This window comes from Vidua chalybeata, chromosome 5, assembly GCF_026979565.1.
Source record: "Vidua chalybeata isolate OUT-0048 chromosome 5, bVidCha1 merged haplotype, whole genome shotgun sequence".
Classification (NCBI taxonomy): Eukaryota; Metazoa; Chordata; class Aves; order Passeriformes; family Viduidae; genus Vidua; species Vidua chalybeata.
In genome coordinates this window covers 18,353,383-18,368,883 of record NC_071534.1, presented here as the reverse complement: position 1 = coordinate 18,368,883, position 15,501 = coordinate 18,353,383, and the positions used below count along the sequence as shown (strand labels likewise).

General features: G+C 43.9%; 1 protein-coding gene across 6 annotated transcripts in view; it reads left to right on the top strand.

Annotated features, from left to right (window-relative positions):
• The window catches only part of MEI1 (meiotic double-stranded break formation protein 1), a 38,842-nt gene that overhangs the window by 12,139 nt on the left and 11,202 nt on the right, over window positions 1-15,501 (top strand). For 4 of the 6 annotated variants that reach the window (XM_053942499.1, XM_053942501.1, XM_053942496.1 and 1 more), the window contains 12 exons: window positions 1,133-1,267; window positions 1,776-1,926; window positions 3,450-3,568; window positions 4,596-4,737; window positions 6,139-6,250; window positions 6,898-6,958; window positions 8,216-8,313; window positions 8,989-9,163; window positions 9,266-9,413; window positions 9,970-10,242; window positions 13,167-13,332; window positions 15,332-15,436. In XM_053942499.1, coding sequence (XP_053798474.1) covers window positions 1,133-1,267; window positions 1,776-1,926; window positions 3,450-3,568; window positions 4,596-4,737; window positions 6,139-6,250; window positions 6,898-6,958; window positions 8,216-8,313; window positions 8,989-9,163; window positions 9,266-9,413; window positions 9,970-10,242; window positions 13,167-13,332; window positions 15,332-15,436 — 1,685 coding nt within the window. The remainder of the gene's footprint in view (window positions 1-1,132; window positions 1,268-1,775; window positions 1,927-3,449; window positions 3,569-4,595; window positions 4,738-6,138; window positions 6,251-6,897; window positions 6,959-8,215; window positions 8,314-8,988; window positions 9,164-9,265; window positions 9,414-9,969; window positions 10,243-13,166; window positions 13,333-15,331; window positions 15,437-15,501) is intronic. The other 2 variants (XM_053942497.1, XM_053942500.1) reach the window with 2 other exon arrangements.

Sequence of the window (15,501 nt, the reverse complement as noted above, 5' to 3'; positions counted from 1 at the left end):
GGCAACTTGGAGGTTCAGTGTATCTCTTGTGGCTTGGCTCCAGATGCCTGAGTTCCAGAAGTCCTTTTCCTTGCCATGCCCACCTCACAGCTTTTTTCCTCACAGCAGAATGTGAGGTGGCTGTGAAGCTTGGTCCCATCCCACTGAGTGACTAAAAAGAGTGGTTCTTCCTCTGTTCCCTTTTTGCCATGTAACTGGGCTACTGGTGTAATTTCTACTGAAGTTCACTTTGCTTTCCCATTTGTGCATGAGAGCATGTGCTCCTGGCTTTCTTTAGTCAGGCACGACTGTGAAAATTGAATAACAGGGAATAGTTTTGGCTCCCAAATCTGGCTCCTGTCATGCTGTGCTGCTTTTCTTGCTTCACTTTGGAGAGACCCTCTGGCAGGCTGTTTGTGCCTCTTGTCTGCATGTAGCTGCCTGTCTTCCCCCTGTCCTCACAACTATAACTGACTTGCCAGGAGCCAAATGAGCACACTCTGCCATTTACACAGCTCTGTCCAATAATGGGATTAATGGCCTGTTGTCCCTCCATGCTCTCATGATGAGGTGTTGGGCCACAGATGACCAAAATGCTCACTGGTGAGAAGGATTGTCAAAACAGTTGGATTATGTTTATTGTCCTGATTACTTTTCAAGTTTGTAAAGGTTCCTGTCCTGGCAGCATCTGGCATTAGGAGTGCCATGAGAGAAGCTATTCTCATGGCATTATCCTTATTTTAGGATGGTGATGTTTGATTGTATACTTAAAAATATAAGTTCCTAGATGAACTCAAAAATGCCAGAGGAGATGGCCTCAACATAGAGTCCTAGGCACAGAGATCACTATATTTTGCAAAGCTTGTTTTTCTTGTGCTTTTCATGACAGTGTTCTGTTCTAGTCACACAGTTAGCCAGGCTGTGGATGTTTTATCATGGTAGTGCTTTAGACTGGCTGAAACTTCCTCTTTATAGCAAACCCTCTACCTGCTCAAATGTGAGAGTACCTCCTGGAGAGCAGCTGGCTCTCAATACTGAAAAACATGGCTGCAATCTTATGGCTCAGCTGTCCATTTGCTGAAATGAGGGAAGGGCACTACAGTTACCAAACTCTGATAACATTCTCCTTGCTTACTTTGTTTCATCTTCACAGGCAACCAGTGGAAATCAAATTATTCACAAACCGAGGTGTTTGTATAGAAGCCATTGATGTTTTGATGGAGACAGTGAACTGCCCAGTGCTGGAAGTGGCAGTGGAGGCTGTGAAAGCTGTGGCTGCTTTCCTGAGGTAGGCAGGAATGTATTTGCAAGCTTTTCTTCAGATAGATCTGTTGATAGCATCTTGGGCTTTGCAGTTCCCTTGTGGCTGTGTGGGTGAACATGCTCTGCAGTGGGACTTGTGGCTGAGGCAGGCGTGGGTACAGCAGAGCCAGCTTTCCACCCACCTCAGGAAAGCTGCCAGAGCAATGAAGCTATGGCAGGCAGCAAGTCAGTGCAGCAAGGACCTAGTGTTCCAGGCAGGCTTGTACAGCAGTTGCTGTAGCTTTGTCAGTCTGTGCCCCATCCAGACTGATAAGAATAATAAACATAAGACTTGGGACAGTCATGGGCTTCCTGACTGTAGGGGGAGCAGACAGAGCACTGGGGGTGTGTTTGGGCTTATGTGTGGGTGAAGGCGCTATTCAGATATTGTGGCCTTACTATGCTCTGCTGGAGAGAAGTGGCAGTGGCATATTTCTATCAGAAGAGCAGTTATTTCTGATGGTGTTGCCTTCTTAGTGGAATGTCCCCTGCAGGGACTGTGCATCTTGTGTTTGTCTTCGCTTGTTAAGGAAGGACCATCTGAGCTCCCCTCCAGTGCCATATGAAGAACTGCAGAAGCTTCTGGAGGCAGTGCTGAAGCGATGTGCTGACCTTTCCCCACCACAGAGTAGTAAGAGGCATGCAGTAAGTCAAAAGTTGTTGCTTATTGATAGGAACGAGCAGGACAGGGATGATCTTCCTAGGACACTGTGGATGTTTGATATACATTCCACCCCCTTGCTTACATCCCCCGTGGCTGTTTGGTTCTCGGCTATTTCTTTTGATCCTCTTGCCTCAAGATGGTACCAGACTTTAAAGCAGGTGAAGATGGATGCTGGTGAATGATACCTTTCTAAATCAATGAAGTTTTGTGGGGCACTACTTGAGCATGTTACTCTGTGTCCAATACGCCAAAGTCATTTGAACTTCCCTTTCTTCCCATCCCCACCTTTTAGGCTGCATTGGTTAATCTATTTTTTCAGCAATGAACATTTCTTGTTCTATGTTCAGATCAAGAATGTCATACATGCCCTGTGATCCCTCAGCAAAGGAGTTGTTAGCCACTATTTGAACTATAAATCCTTTCCTGTTTCTGCCATCTGTAGTTAGTGTGGTGTGCTGCTGGGACCTCTGCACTGCTGAGAAGAGCCCCAGGTGCAGATGACTAATGAAAAGAAAGGGCTGAGCCTTCTTGCTGTAGGCTTAGAGCCATGTAGGTTTAGATTGCATACTATTAGTGAGAAGAACACCTCAATGCTCAAAGGAGTAGTAGAATTCCAAATTCATAATGAACTATTTTTAGATCCAAGTTCTGTGGTACCAGATATTGGCCTTCTCTGCCTGAAGAAGGCAGAAGTGCTTTCTGTCCCATAGGCAGATGTTGGCCCGTCAGTTTGCACACACACGGAGCTAGGTGTCCCTTTCAGAATTAGGCGCTTCATAGGAAGGGAATTAGATAGTGAGGATATGCAGGCTGTGTTTAAAGGGAGAAAAGGGGAAATGATGAGACCTCTGACAAGGTATCTCAGCATGAAATGGAGAAGGAGTTCTGAACTGCCAGGGACCAATGTGTAGCTGTGCCCTCCTCTGGTATTATGGAGAAGATCACCAGAACAGGTTAAGGCTTAAAAGCAGATTTTGAGTTCCAAGTTGTTCCCAATTTGGGCAAATGATTAACTCTGACGCTTCAGTTGGCTTCTGGCTTAACTCAGTGGGATGCTGTGTGGGAACAAGAATTAGTACATGGATAGCTGCTTAAAACTCTGAGCCAAAGTAGAAGAATTTCTAAGATTTCATTGCGAAGCAAGGAGAAGAACTATTCTGTGTTGTCTGAAGAGTATTTGGAAGAAAAAAAATTAAAAAGTACAAAGTTTTCTCAGAAAGATTTAAAGCTCTGTTAACTGAAATGCTTAAAACTCAAATCAAATCATGGTAATACAGACCCTAAAGATAGGGCAGTGCAGAATTAATGGCTCTGTAACTGTCCTCCCTAGGAAGAGCACACAAGCTGTTTTACTCTGCCCGCTCTGGAGAAAGCATGGTAGTAAAAAAATGGTTGTGTGAAGGAGTGAAGTGAAATCTGTTGTTCCTCCTGCTGCTGGTGTCAGAGGAGAAAGCTATTTTTTTCTGAAAGGGGACATAAAATTAAGACTTCTCTTCTTTAACAGGGTGATCTCCTATTCTCAGTGCCTCAGAGTCACCCGGCAAACAGAAATCTTGGTAGAGTTCCTCAGAGACAGGGTCAGTTCTTGCTCAATACCCTGGAAAGTTTCAGAAATGCTTGCAGGTGAGGACAAGTCAGGAAGGTGAGTGGGTGGTGTGTATCCATGTCTGTCCATTCTTCTGTCCTTACGACTATGTTCTTCCATCCAGCCCCACCACAGAAATATCACAGGTGAGTTCAGTGCATAGCATTGGTCAGTGAAACAGCAGAGTCAGGGGTATGTATTAAGAGTGAAAATTTTGTGACACCTGGATATGTCTCCCATGAAATTTGCCTGGGACCTATCAGTTTATTTAATGACTTTGGGCTTTGAGAGACTGCTTGAAAATTCACCAAAACTGCTGATAATGTAAGAACTGTTGGAAGGTATGTGTGAAACCAGATTGCTGTGCTATGTGGTGTCACTGCCAGAGGGGATTAACCATTTAACAAATGTCTGTCTACTCCAGATGCTGGCCTTGGATTTGCTTGTGTCTGTGACCTGTTACTGGAAGTGGGTTTATAGGCACCAACTTTACCTCTTTTGCTGGGTCAGAGCTATCTGGCACCCTTAGCTGCACATCAGACAGTGGTAGATGAGTTTGAGTATGAATCAGGATCAGGTTTTAGGATTTTCTAGCCAAATTAGTTTTTGCCTTGCATCACTTGGGTTGGCTGAGATAATTCAGTCAGAATCAGACATGCCTTTCTGCACTGACCCAGAGTCTTGAGGTTGTGTTAGAGGGCACTCATGGATTTTATATCAGCTAAATGGTCCCTTGGCAGATTTTCACAAGGTTTACTGTACTGTGCATCAGGCACTGTGGTATGGCTGAAAACCAGTCTTGCCACACTAGAGCTTCCCACACCACATGCTTTCTTCACAGAAACTAAGTCTTCCTTTCCCAATGTGTACTGTTGCACAATCTTGATGACTTTTAATAGCTTTGCTCAAGAGGTAACTGAGTTGCCAGATTCCTCTTTTTCCAACCAGTTGAGTGTTTGTGGGTCCTTTATGGTGAAAATTGTGATTAAAATGTAGTGTCTCCTGGCTTCCTTTACAGAGTGAGGAGGTTTCCTCTTTCCTCTGTTATCCACTGTGTGTTTATAGGTTAGCAGTGGAATTCCAAGGTGACTTCATGGCCCAGGAGAATGCTTTCACTGCCCCCAACTCTGAGAGCAAAGACACACTAAGCAACTTCTCTGAGTTCCTGTTGAGGATTTGTGACAGTCTCTGCATCCCCATGGTCATGGTAGGATTTCCTTTGAACTTGGTCTGTTCCATGGGTATCTGGAAAGGTGCTTTCAAGCACCAAGAGTGGGTTACACAAATGTTTTTTGAGGAAGAGGGCATGTCGAGTAAACCAAGAACAACTGTGGCATTTGCCACTCTTCCACAGCCAAATAGGGAATTACATACTTCGTGCAAAAGGTAGTGTATGCTCTTAGAGGGTGCTGAAATTCTTAATGTTCCCATGTGGATGTCATTGTCTTTCTTCCAACTGTGCAATCCCATAGCCTACCTACCATGCTGTGGGATCCATTGCAGCTCCGGATGTGTCAGAAAATGAAGTGAAAATGCCTGAACTGTTGTTTCCCCTTCTGCCGCTTTTTCGAAACTTGCCTGTGTCCCAGAGAGCTGCCATGGTTTACACCTGCAATTTCATTTCTATGCTTCTTTCCAGAAGGTACTGATGAGGCTGCCCAGTCTGCATGGGCAGTATTAAGCATTGTGCCTCAGTAAGGCCTGTGACATGATTTAAAAAGTACCTGTGGAGACTCATGAGTGCTTTAGTGCTCCATACAGGCCTTGTCCCTAAGACACTTCAAGCAGAATTGTGAAAACAATGGGACTTTTGTTGTGGTTCCTAACATTTAGTAAAGTTTCCCTGTGCTTTGTGACAGGTACAGGTGTATGAATTCTTGCAGTTGTTAGGAGCCTGGAGATATTTTGGTTGGTGTTTTCCTAACCAATCTCTTGTTAGGCAGCTGCAGTGGCACTGCTGTTCTTCTCCCTGACAGGAGGGTGCAGTGCACGTCCAGTTTGGCAAAACTGGAGTCAGTGTGCTGTCTCTTGCTCATTGAACTTGGGTAAAAATTAATGGACCATGAGAAAATTGTCCAGTGACCTTCAACAAGAGTGAGTTGAGTCATTCTGTTCTAAACAGTTCAGGGCTGGATTCTGTAGAGAGCTCAAATGCCTGTGTTTGCCACTGCTCAGTGAAACACTGAAGCACCAGGTGTTAAGTGTTGCTGAAGTCAGCTGCACTTAAACATTTGTTCTGTGTTGTATAGGAGAATTAGCCATCTGACCTGTAAAAGCAGTAACTTGCAGGGCAATGTGGGCAGTAGTGTCAGTCACTGTGCATTAAGGCCTAACTGGTTGCCTGCTGGAATCCAGGAGAAGTTTCTTGTCTGGTGCCATGTCTTGCAGAGTTATCAGCACAGCTCACAGAACTAGCAGGGGGAGTGTTAGTTGCATTCCAAGTGCTCTGTGAGCCTGCTCTGCTGCCAGGCATTTTGGTAAAAGAGCTGCTACTCCATTTGTTTGGATTTAGAAACCTGACTTTCTGGGCAGGCAGGAGGCTGGAAGGAAGCTGCTGCCTTCAGTGTTTATAGCAACTTGTGCACCTGATGTATTTGTCTTTCCACAGAGCTATCTGGAAAGGGCTGTCAGCCCATCAGTGACGGAGGTTTTCATCTCAGCACTCAATACCCTCTTTACAGTGGTGCCAAGCATGCGGAATAAGTTCTCTGAGAAGCTGGGTATGAGGGTATTGTGAGATCATGTTCTCTGTGCTCTTAACTGGTAGAACTTGCTGCTACTGCATATTACTGAGGCAAAGAGCCTAACATTTGGACTTTATGTGGAGGATTCTATTACAAGTTTATATGAGTAAGAATAGAGTGCATAGTCATGTTCAGCAGGATGGAAAAGTTATTTGGTCTAGCAATGATGATGGTACAGGTTTTGTTTTGGATAAGAACGTTGTGTCAGCTTTATCCTTCCCTCTGGAATAATTCGGAATTGAATTGGCTGTTCCTGTAGACAGGGATTATGCTGGAATTGTTGGTAGGATTTTACTATGTAGAAATCCTAGTTTAGTCTATGTATGCCTTATTCTATACACATCAGAGAGGTGATGTAGACAATTCCTCTGTTGTAAACATGTGAAACGGGCAAATCCTTACTTCTCCTCCTGAGAAAACAAATGAATCTCAGATACTCTCCTCACACCCAAACTTGGAGTAGTTTACTTTGTGAGAGGGAGCCTAATATATGTATTCTTACTTAGGTGGCCTGCCCTCTTCACCAGGCTTATATGGAGATGTGTGGGGGTGGTTATGGGACCTGCCTACTCTTATCATACATGTTCTGTGCTCCTTTGACATCTGTCTCATTTTCTGTCTAGCATCTTCGTCCTTCATCCGACTGACACTGGAGCTCAAGGCCAGATATTGCTCTGTACAGAGGTATTGTGATGTGTGTATTCTAAGTGAGCCGAAAATTTCCCGATGGGAAAGTAGATCATGTCTTATCTAATACACCTGATTAGGCAAGACGAGAGGCTGAAAGACTCAAGAATGGTTGTGTCTTACTGAAAAATGTAAATGGTTACTGACAATGGAAGAGCTTGATGTGGGAAAAGGGAGAAGCAGTTTGGTAGGGGGCGGATGGATTTACACAGCATTGTGAGAATTCTGTGCTCTGTCATGAGTTGCACAGATAGAGATAAAGCAGCCTGACTTTGGAGTAGTCAGATCAGTGGGAGTTCTGAAGAGAAGTATCAGTAGCATCAGTTCCATCTGAACTCTGACTTCCTAAGCATTTACTACCACTGTTGTTGTTCCTCGTGGTTTGATAATATATTAGAAACGGGGGGAACAAGGATAACTTCAGTAGCAGACATTGCAAAAGATCTCCTATAGTAGAGGTTATGATTTCTAGGTTGAGGAGTATTTGAGGAGACTCTCTGGGGGTCTGCAGAGATGTTTTACCTCCTCTTTCTTGTGACTGTACCTCATTAAAAAAGTCAACAAAACACACAGCACTCCTAGTCCAGTTTACTAGTGTGGAACTTCGAGTGGGGGCATTTGTACCTGTGAATGGTGGTGGCATTTGTACCTGTGTGGTGGGAGTGGTCTAGGTTTCTGAATAGAGCACTGTGCTGCGCCAAGGATGGTGTGTTACAGATGTCTGCTTTTGTCCTGTTCTGCAAGGAAATGGTTGGAGAGAGAGAAATACCTGGAAATAGCTGTCCTTGCCCTTTTAGTTAGTATTTTGGCATTCTTCAGTGTTCATCCCTGGCCATGTCATTGCTAAAAAAATCGAAGTGTTGTTTGCCAGTGGAATCATGTATGGTGAGCTACCCTTAAACACCTCCCGTTCTCTGCAGTGTTAGGGCTCCTGTCCTTACAGGACTCCCAGTGTAGACAAGGTGTGATGGTTGTGAGAGTACCTCACTGTATTCACATTGGCCCAAGGTATGAACATGTTCAGTGTTGTTACTGCACACACCCACCACATCTGTGAGCTGACAGTCCACTGGGAACTCATAATTTTCCTGGAAGCCTAGGTTGGCTCCTAGAGTCTTCTTGTGATGGGGCAGGTGCTTGTATTGGATCATTCAGTAAAATGAAGTTCTGGCAGACAGTGTGTTCTGGCAGATATCAGAAGTAGGAAGAGAATGTTTCTAGCCTCCTTTACTGTCTTTCTGCTCTTCTTCACAGTAATCCTGTCCTGAATAACACCTGTTCCAGCTTCCTCTGCAGCTTATGCCTGAACCTTTACTCAGCCACAGAGAAGATGAGAACTTCTTCTCAGGAGGGCAAGTCTGGGGAAAGAGAAAGATTGCTTCATTTAGTTTGAGGCATTGCTACCCTCTGTTTAGGCAACAGGTGGAAAAAAAATTAGAAAAGGACAAAGGAGAAGGGAAGGGAGGACACACATAGCTTGATTGAGATTTTTTTCCTCCAGCTTGTTTTTAAGCTGGTCAGCACAGAAAACACTCAGAAAATGCCTTTTGGAGAGTTTGTAACCCTACCTCAAGGAATGCATTTCATCTACCTATGGTTTTGTTTACCTGGGGACATTTATTAGCACAGCTGTGCATGCTTAATTGAAACAAAATTACTTGACACAGTTAAGTGGCATATCTGCACATTAAGGTAATTTTTTCGCTCTGGTGTATTCTATAAAGCTTTCCTGTATATGCTGTAACTTTGCATAATCAATAAGTTCTAAACAAATGAGATGAAAGTTTCTACATCAGAAAAGCCACTTTTCCCATTAGCAGTGGTTGGTCACCATACAGACAGCATCAGCAAAGGGCTCAGAATCTCAAACAGAAGTGTCTTTTCATCCTTAAAGCCAGCTCTGTTAAATCAGATCTCACACCACTACTGACGCCAAATCATAGAGGTGTGCTTGGTGTATGCAAACTGTGGAGTTGTTCTATAGACGTTGCTGATCATTTCCTGCCTGCTTATATTTTTATTTCTAGAGCAGGAGATGTCTGAGCTCTTGCAGAAGGGTCTGCCTCAGTTAAACTACACCATTGCTGAAAACCTTCTCCTCCTGTCTGAAAACCCTGAGCCTTTCTTTTTGGATCAGTCTCTTTGCAGCCACCAGCACTGTTTCATACTACTCTTATACTTTGCCTATACCTTTGGGGACAGGTGAGCCAAGACTATACAAAGCAAGTGGCCATTACATACCATGTATTGGTGGGTAAAGCATGTCTGTTGTTACTGTTTCCACTCCAATCTCCTTCAATGCAGGTTTGTTCCAGATGCAGAATTATTTCTAGCTGTAAGAAATTTTCTCCTGTCAGCACAGGACCATGGAGACTGTCCCCCTCCACACATACTCAGAGCTGCACTTTACCTCCTTGCTGTCTGTCAGGACAAAGGCAAAGCCCTGGACATGGTAAAAGATTTCATTCCTACTTCTTGGAGCCTTTTTGTTGAAACTAAGGTTTCTCCCCACTCACATCAACCTTCTTGTAGAAAGTATTTCAGCATAGGGGATGAGCAGTGAATGAGTGAAGACTGTGCAGTGCATCTACACTCTGGAAAGTTAACTATGAAAATCCAGAGGGGAATATAGATTTGACAGAATAAACTCGTGCATGTGTGGGAAGTGTAACTGCGTTGGATAGACTGTGAATTCACATACAGAATATAATAAATTTCATAGCTCAGTCTCCCAAACACATCTCCAGCCTCTGCAGCAAGCTTTCTAGTGTTCCCATATGGCTTTTTGCTGCTGCACAGTTTTGAGCTCTGTATAAAGCCTACAGCTTTCTTAGCCTTTGTGATGCAAAAGGGCTTCACAAAATGATGTTTAACTGATGTGTTTGATTGTCTGCTGAAAAGGCAGTGTGACTGTTTCTTGCAGTAAAGTCTCATCACTTCAGGTGTTTTATATTCAGTGTTAGTGATTATTTTGTTCTCTGCCTCACTTCCACTTTCTTTCTTACCAGAGGTCTTTGTCTACCATAAGAAGGATCCTGGATAATCTTCCAGATCTGAGCTTGGTCTATGTCCATTGTCCTCTCCTGCTGAAATTCTTCCTGCGCTACCCTGAATTCATGGGGAGATTTGGACACCAAGTCCTCCAACTCTGGTTTTCCTGGGAACACTGCAAGCAGACTGAGGTTGAAGAAGCTGATTTTGGCTCATCCGATCAGCTGAACAGTGCTAACCCATTGCTTCCCATTCTGAAGAGCAATTCCAGCATTTTGCTTATTTTACTGGTATGTGGCTTTCACAAGGACAGGCTGCTATCTTGGCCTTGATTTTGGGGGCTTTTTGGTTCTTAAAGCTTTTGGTGATGTTACAAAACCAAGGATTTTGATAGAAGGGGCCATGTGTGTATATGCAGACTTCCACCCACCAGGGAAGCCTTATGTGGAAAATGGGACCTTGTATGTGTGTTATCTTTCTCTGTCGTCCATCTACTGTGACAGGAAGGGATCCTCTGAGAGTTGGCGGGACAGGGATCTGAAGAGTTATGCTGATGTACGTCATGAAAAATCCTGTTCCTTCCCCTATCCACATACACAGCTGGGTACTTCAGATTCTTCAGTTCCAGCCTTTGAAGAAGCTGTTTTGCAAATTTGAGAGCAAAGCTCTGCTACTTGCAGATGAGAAGGATATAATGAACAAGAACTTTGAAAAAGCAGTGTACAGAGAACAGATCTTGAGGGCACAGCTTTCTGTTTGTTTGAGGTTTTCATTTTGTCTCATTTTAACTGGAGACTCTTGTCAGAGAATTTTGAAGTACTCTTGAGTTTTCAGGACTGCAAATAACATGTTTTATTACTCTTAAAAGATAAAATAGAAGTCTTATGACAGGGAAAATTAATCTGTGCAGGAGAGAAAGGGGCCTTGAAGTAGCAGGCTAGTGTGTTTGCCTTTAGCTGGTGTAATGAGCTCTGTTAACCCATGTAATCATGACACAGTTGTGTTCTGATGGCTGCTTAGAGGCCTTTTCTCTCTTCCACTGTTCTCACCTTCCCGTCACCCCTCCCCATCAGTGGCCTCTTGTCCCATGACATAGTAAATAATTGCTAACTTTCTCACAGAAGAACATGAGATTTGCCTGTAAGGGCAAAACCTAACAGCTGTGAGTTTTCTTCTCCAGTCTGTTAGAGAAATTAAAACTAACTACCCTTGAGAAGGCAAACCCATGTCAGCAGATGGTAAAGAAGTAAGAGGAAGCAAGGCTTGACTCTGAGTGGGCATCCATTGGGCATTACAGAACGTATTTGTTCTGATCTAAGAGGCTATAGCTGAATTTTAATATCTGATGTTACTGAAATGACTGCCAGGAGGGCTCTCACATAGGGCAGTTCTTTCACAGTAGGGATGATATTGCAGAGTAGGTAACAACATCCAGGCATTTGATACCATTGCAGAGCATTAGTAAAAGTGAGCAATGAGTTTACATATCAGGACAAATTAAGGAGGTGAGGTGTCCCATGAGGCTTGTCCATACTGTTACTTTTGGCAGTAGTTCTGGAACTTACTACTCCATAAACTGAAGCAGGTCTGTCGATAAGCAAAACATAAACGATGTCTCCGTTGTAATAAACTGCAGGCTTGGACAATTCACCTTTCAGTTGTGGAAGAGCATAATCAATCTGAATTTAGATGAACTAATCAAACAGTGCAATATGCAGGGATAAATATACTGTCAGATGTAAAGAAAACTTACGAGATTAATAACCTAAGCCTCAAAATGCGCTAGTGGAGTGGAAAGGCCTCTGCATGGTACAGCAAAACAAAAATGAATGTCCTTCCAAGGATGACTTCTTTGCTTATCTGTTTTAAACAATTGCCTGGATTAGATATAACAGATGGTTAGTGACTTCATCTGAGACCTTGAGCTTCTGGGTAGGAAGGAACTGATTAACACAACGGTGCATTTGCCAGGACCAGAAAGGCTGTAGCCATAGGTTCATATTATTTTGTGCTCTGTGTGTTCATCTGGATACAAGTGTAGTCATGATGACATGTTGTCCGACTTGCCTTCTCCATGTTCCAGGTCTGAGGTGCTCCTCTCTCAGAGAACAGAGATGTTAGATTACGTTCCTGAACATCATATGAAGCAGATCTATGTCAGCAGAGATGATTGTGCAGACATCTCCCTGCCCTTTATTTATGAAAGTCTCTGCTAGAGGCAGGAATTCGGCTCAGAACTAGAGAGCTTTTTATGGCACAGCCAGCCTGTTTTTATCTTATTTGCTTTCCTTGGGTATGGAGTCCCACAGCCATTTTCTCTGCATCATTGAAGTCTGGATTGCATTACTGCTGTGTGATTGGGGAAGGCAGCTGGGAGAGGCAGCAAGCTGTCCAGGCAGGCTGTAAGCTCAGTTGCTGAGACCAGTTTCCTGTTTACCTCTTCAACTCTACTGTTGCAATGCAGTAGCCAGGTCTACTGCAGGAAGAGAGGAAAGGTAGTGCTGACCTAATATGTGTTGAGATGGTCATATTATGTCAGCACTACCAGGCATTTTCTGTCTGATATTTATACAACTGCCTCTGTACGTGCTGTGCAAGTGAATGTAATGTAATGTACCTCAACATGAAGACTGCCCAAGTTAAGCCTACTGGCTGTGGGATTCAGCTCAGAGACTCCAGACAGAGCCCTGTAGTCAAGAGGCAAGCTTGTGAGCTGTGTACATGACTCTCCCCTCTCCTGTGATTGATTGCATGCCCAGCTTGCATATGTTTCATGCGCTTTAGTTATGTTACTACTGCACATACAAGGCTGCCAGTCTTTTGAAACTTAGGAACTATGGACTGACTCATAAGCTTGATTTTAGACAAGCATCTTTAATATGCAAGCTGATTTTTCAAAAAACAAGAAGAGCAGAGGTGCCAGAGATTCTGTTCTCTTGTTTAGGTCTCCCTTGTCTAAAACTGTGACCTTAAATGTATGTTACCCTTACACTTACAGAGCCAAATCATTCTTTAAATGAGATTTTACTCAGTGGTGCCTAACAGACATGAGTCCTGCTTTATTCAGTTCTCTATTTAATCAGGACATACTTAATCTTAATGGTGCTTTATTAGGCTGTTTCTCAAGGCACCAGATTAGCATAATTGTATTAAATAGTGGTGGCTTCTGCCTAATCAGGGTAGAAAGGTAATGTGTTTGTTTCTTCCTTTGGAGGACCTGGTCAGCTCAAGCTCTGTGGAAGTGGCTTGGAAGGTGTTGATGACTCTAAGAACCTTTCTGGAAAGAAATGAGGATGTCCTTGTCTGTGATCTGCTTCGGAGCCGATTTTTACAGATTCTGCAGCAGCTTCTGGTAGAGAGCAGCTCAGCCACCCTACAAGGTGACCTCACCTCTGACTTGATCTTGCTGTAAGATCAATTAGCTGTAGGGACACAGTCTGGGATAGAGTGGTTTTGGACTGCTGATGTAGCTTCAGTACTTAGCTGCATGAGGAAACTTATGGACAGAACTGTGCTAATTTAGTTCCCTTTTTCAGAGATTCATTTTGAAGTGAGAGCCGTTTTTTCTCATTTAGGTTGTTCAGGCTTCAAACTGTGATTGTTAAACCAAGGCAAGGTTCTTGTGTACTGCTGTCAGGGTTGAAATAGAGAGCTGTGCTTGTAAATCTTCCTGCTTGAATGGGGGCCCAAGTGGTGGCTGAAAAACATCCTCCTTTTTGCCTCTTCTTTGTGTGAAACAGCTGGATGTGCCTGAGTATACACAGTTCCCAGGACACAGAAACCAGGAGCAAGGATTGAATCATTCATGATATTGATCTCCAAACAGGGACTGTGGTATCGCCAGATCTTATAACTCTGTTAAATCTCTTAAAGGGAGCAAGGCTGTGACTGGGGAATGCCTGGTTTTTTTACTAGCCGTACCTGTGATGTTGTCCCACTAAGAAAGATATTGTGCAAACCAGTCTGTGAGCTTGAACTGAAAGAGGGAGCAGTGCTAGGATGTCCTTGGCTCCTTTAGGGTTGGGAGTTAGCACAACTTTTACTTGTTCCTGAGGGGGCCACTGATGCTTTTAACAGCTTTGCTCTGTTTCTAAGTGTTTTGCTGTGCAGCAGTTGGGATGGAGACAACGAGAAGGAAAGTGGTTTTGCCTTACCTCCAGTGAAGTCAGTAGGCTGGAGGAGGGGCACTGAAAGCAGGAGCCTGGTAGAGCATGAGGCTACAAGATCTGATCTTGTTTGGAGTTGTGCACATTTGAACTTATGCGTCCTTCTGCTCCTGATGTAGGGGTGCCAGGAGCTGTGGGGAGGCAAAGTATTCATTTCCTATAGGGAGTCAGACCTATTCCTCCAAACCACTGGTGATGGAGGTAGGACACTGAGCTATAGGAGCTTTTGCAAGATTTGAGCCCTTCTGCTGCTGCTAATATGTGTACCTCTTCTTTGTATTGCATCTTGAACTTGTTATGTGACATCCTGGCAACCCATCCAGAAAGTCAAACACCACATGTACTCTGGAGACAGACTTCCTTTTCTCCCAGTACACAGACAGCTCTCTGAGGCCTGGGGTAATCCTGCATCCCTATTCAGACAGTAACCTGATTTTAGACAAAGAAGAGGCCCAACAGTGGGACCCCATCAGGAATATGTTAACATTAAAGACACCCATAAATGCTTCCTCCTCAAAACAGAAGACTCTTGAGCCTTTGTGGAAATGTTCACTGAAGGTGATAGTTCCTTGCTGTAGGTATTGCTGTATATTGAGCACAATACAAAATCTTTACCCCTTTACAGCACTGCAAAAAAGTGAATAGTAGGGAAAGGATTGCTCTGGAGTGTTGGGTGGTCTAAGTAGCTCCATTTTCCTTACATACAGGCCTGCTGTGTGGGGTTCTCACTGCTATCTCTGTCCTTCCTTGTGGGATAGAATGGACAACATTTTTCCAGTCTCACAAGATGGAGGAGAACAAATGCTGTGCAGCTGAGCTGATGTTGAAAGTGTAACAGTGATGGTCAAGTGGGCAGGAAGGGAGCAGTCTAGAAAAGGGCTAATGACTTCTTGTTTATTAGCAGTATCATTTTCAAAGTGTGAGGAACACGCTCCCTACATAGCTCATGATGGGTGTGAATGACCCTAGCCTTTTTTTCCCCTCTTCTTTAGTTGCTCCTAAAATGGTGTTGGCAGGATTCAAGTGTGACTCAGGCCAAGCAAGAGTGACAGAAAGGGGACCTGATCAGAGGGGACTGTAGAGATGAGAATAAAGTTGGGGCTGTGTCTGTGTGTCCTTATTCTGGAGCCAGAAAATTAACAATTCCTGGTAGACTTTAAGGTACAACAGTTTGGAGTTGACTGACAAGCTAAGCTGTCTGTGCCCTTCTTAGCTAACAGGAACCTGCCTATTTTGCTGAGCCTTCTTTTCCTGGTGCAGCTGCGGAGCAAGGGTATAAGGGAGCTGGACAGCACAGACTTCAAGCTGCTTCACCAGAGTGAGTATGTGCATCCATCTTCTCCCAGGAAAGTGTTTGTTAATTGTTCCATAATAGGATTAGGG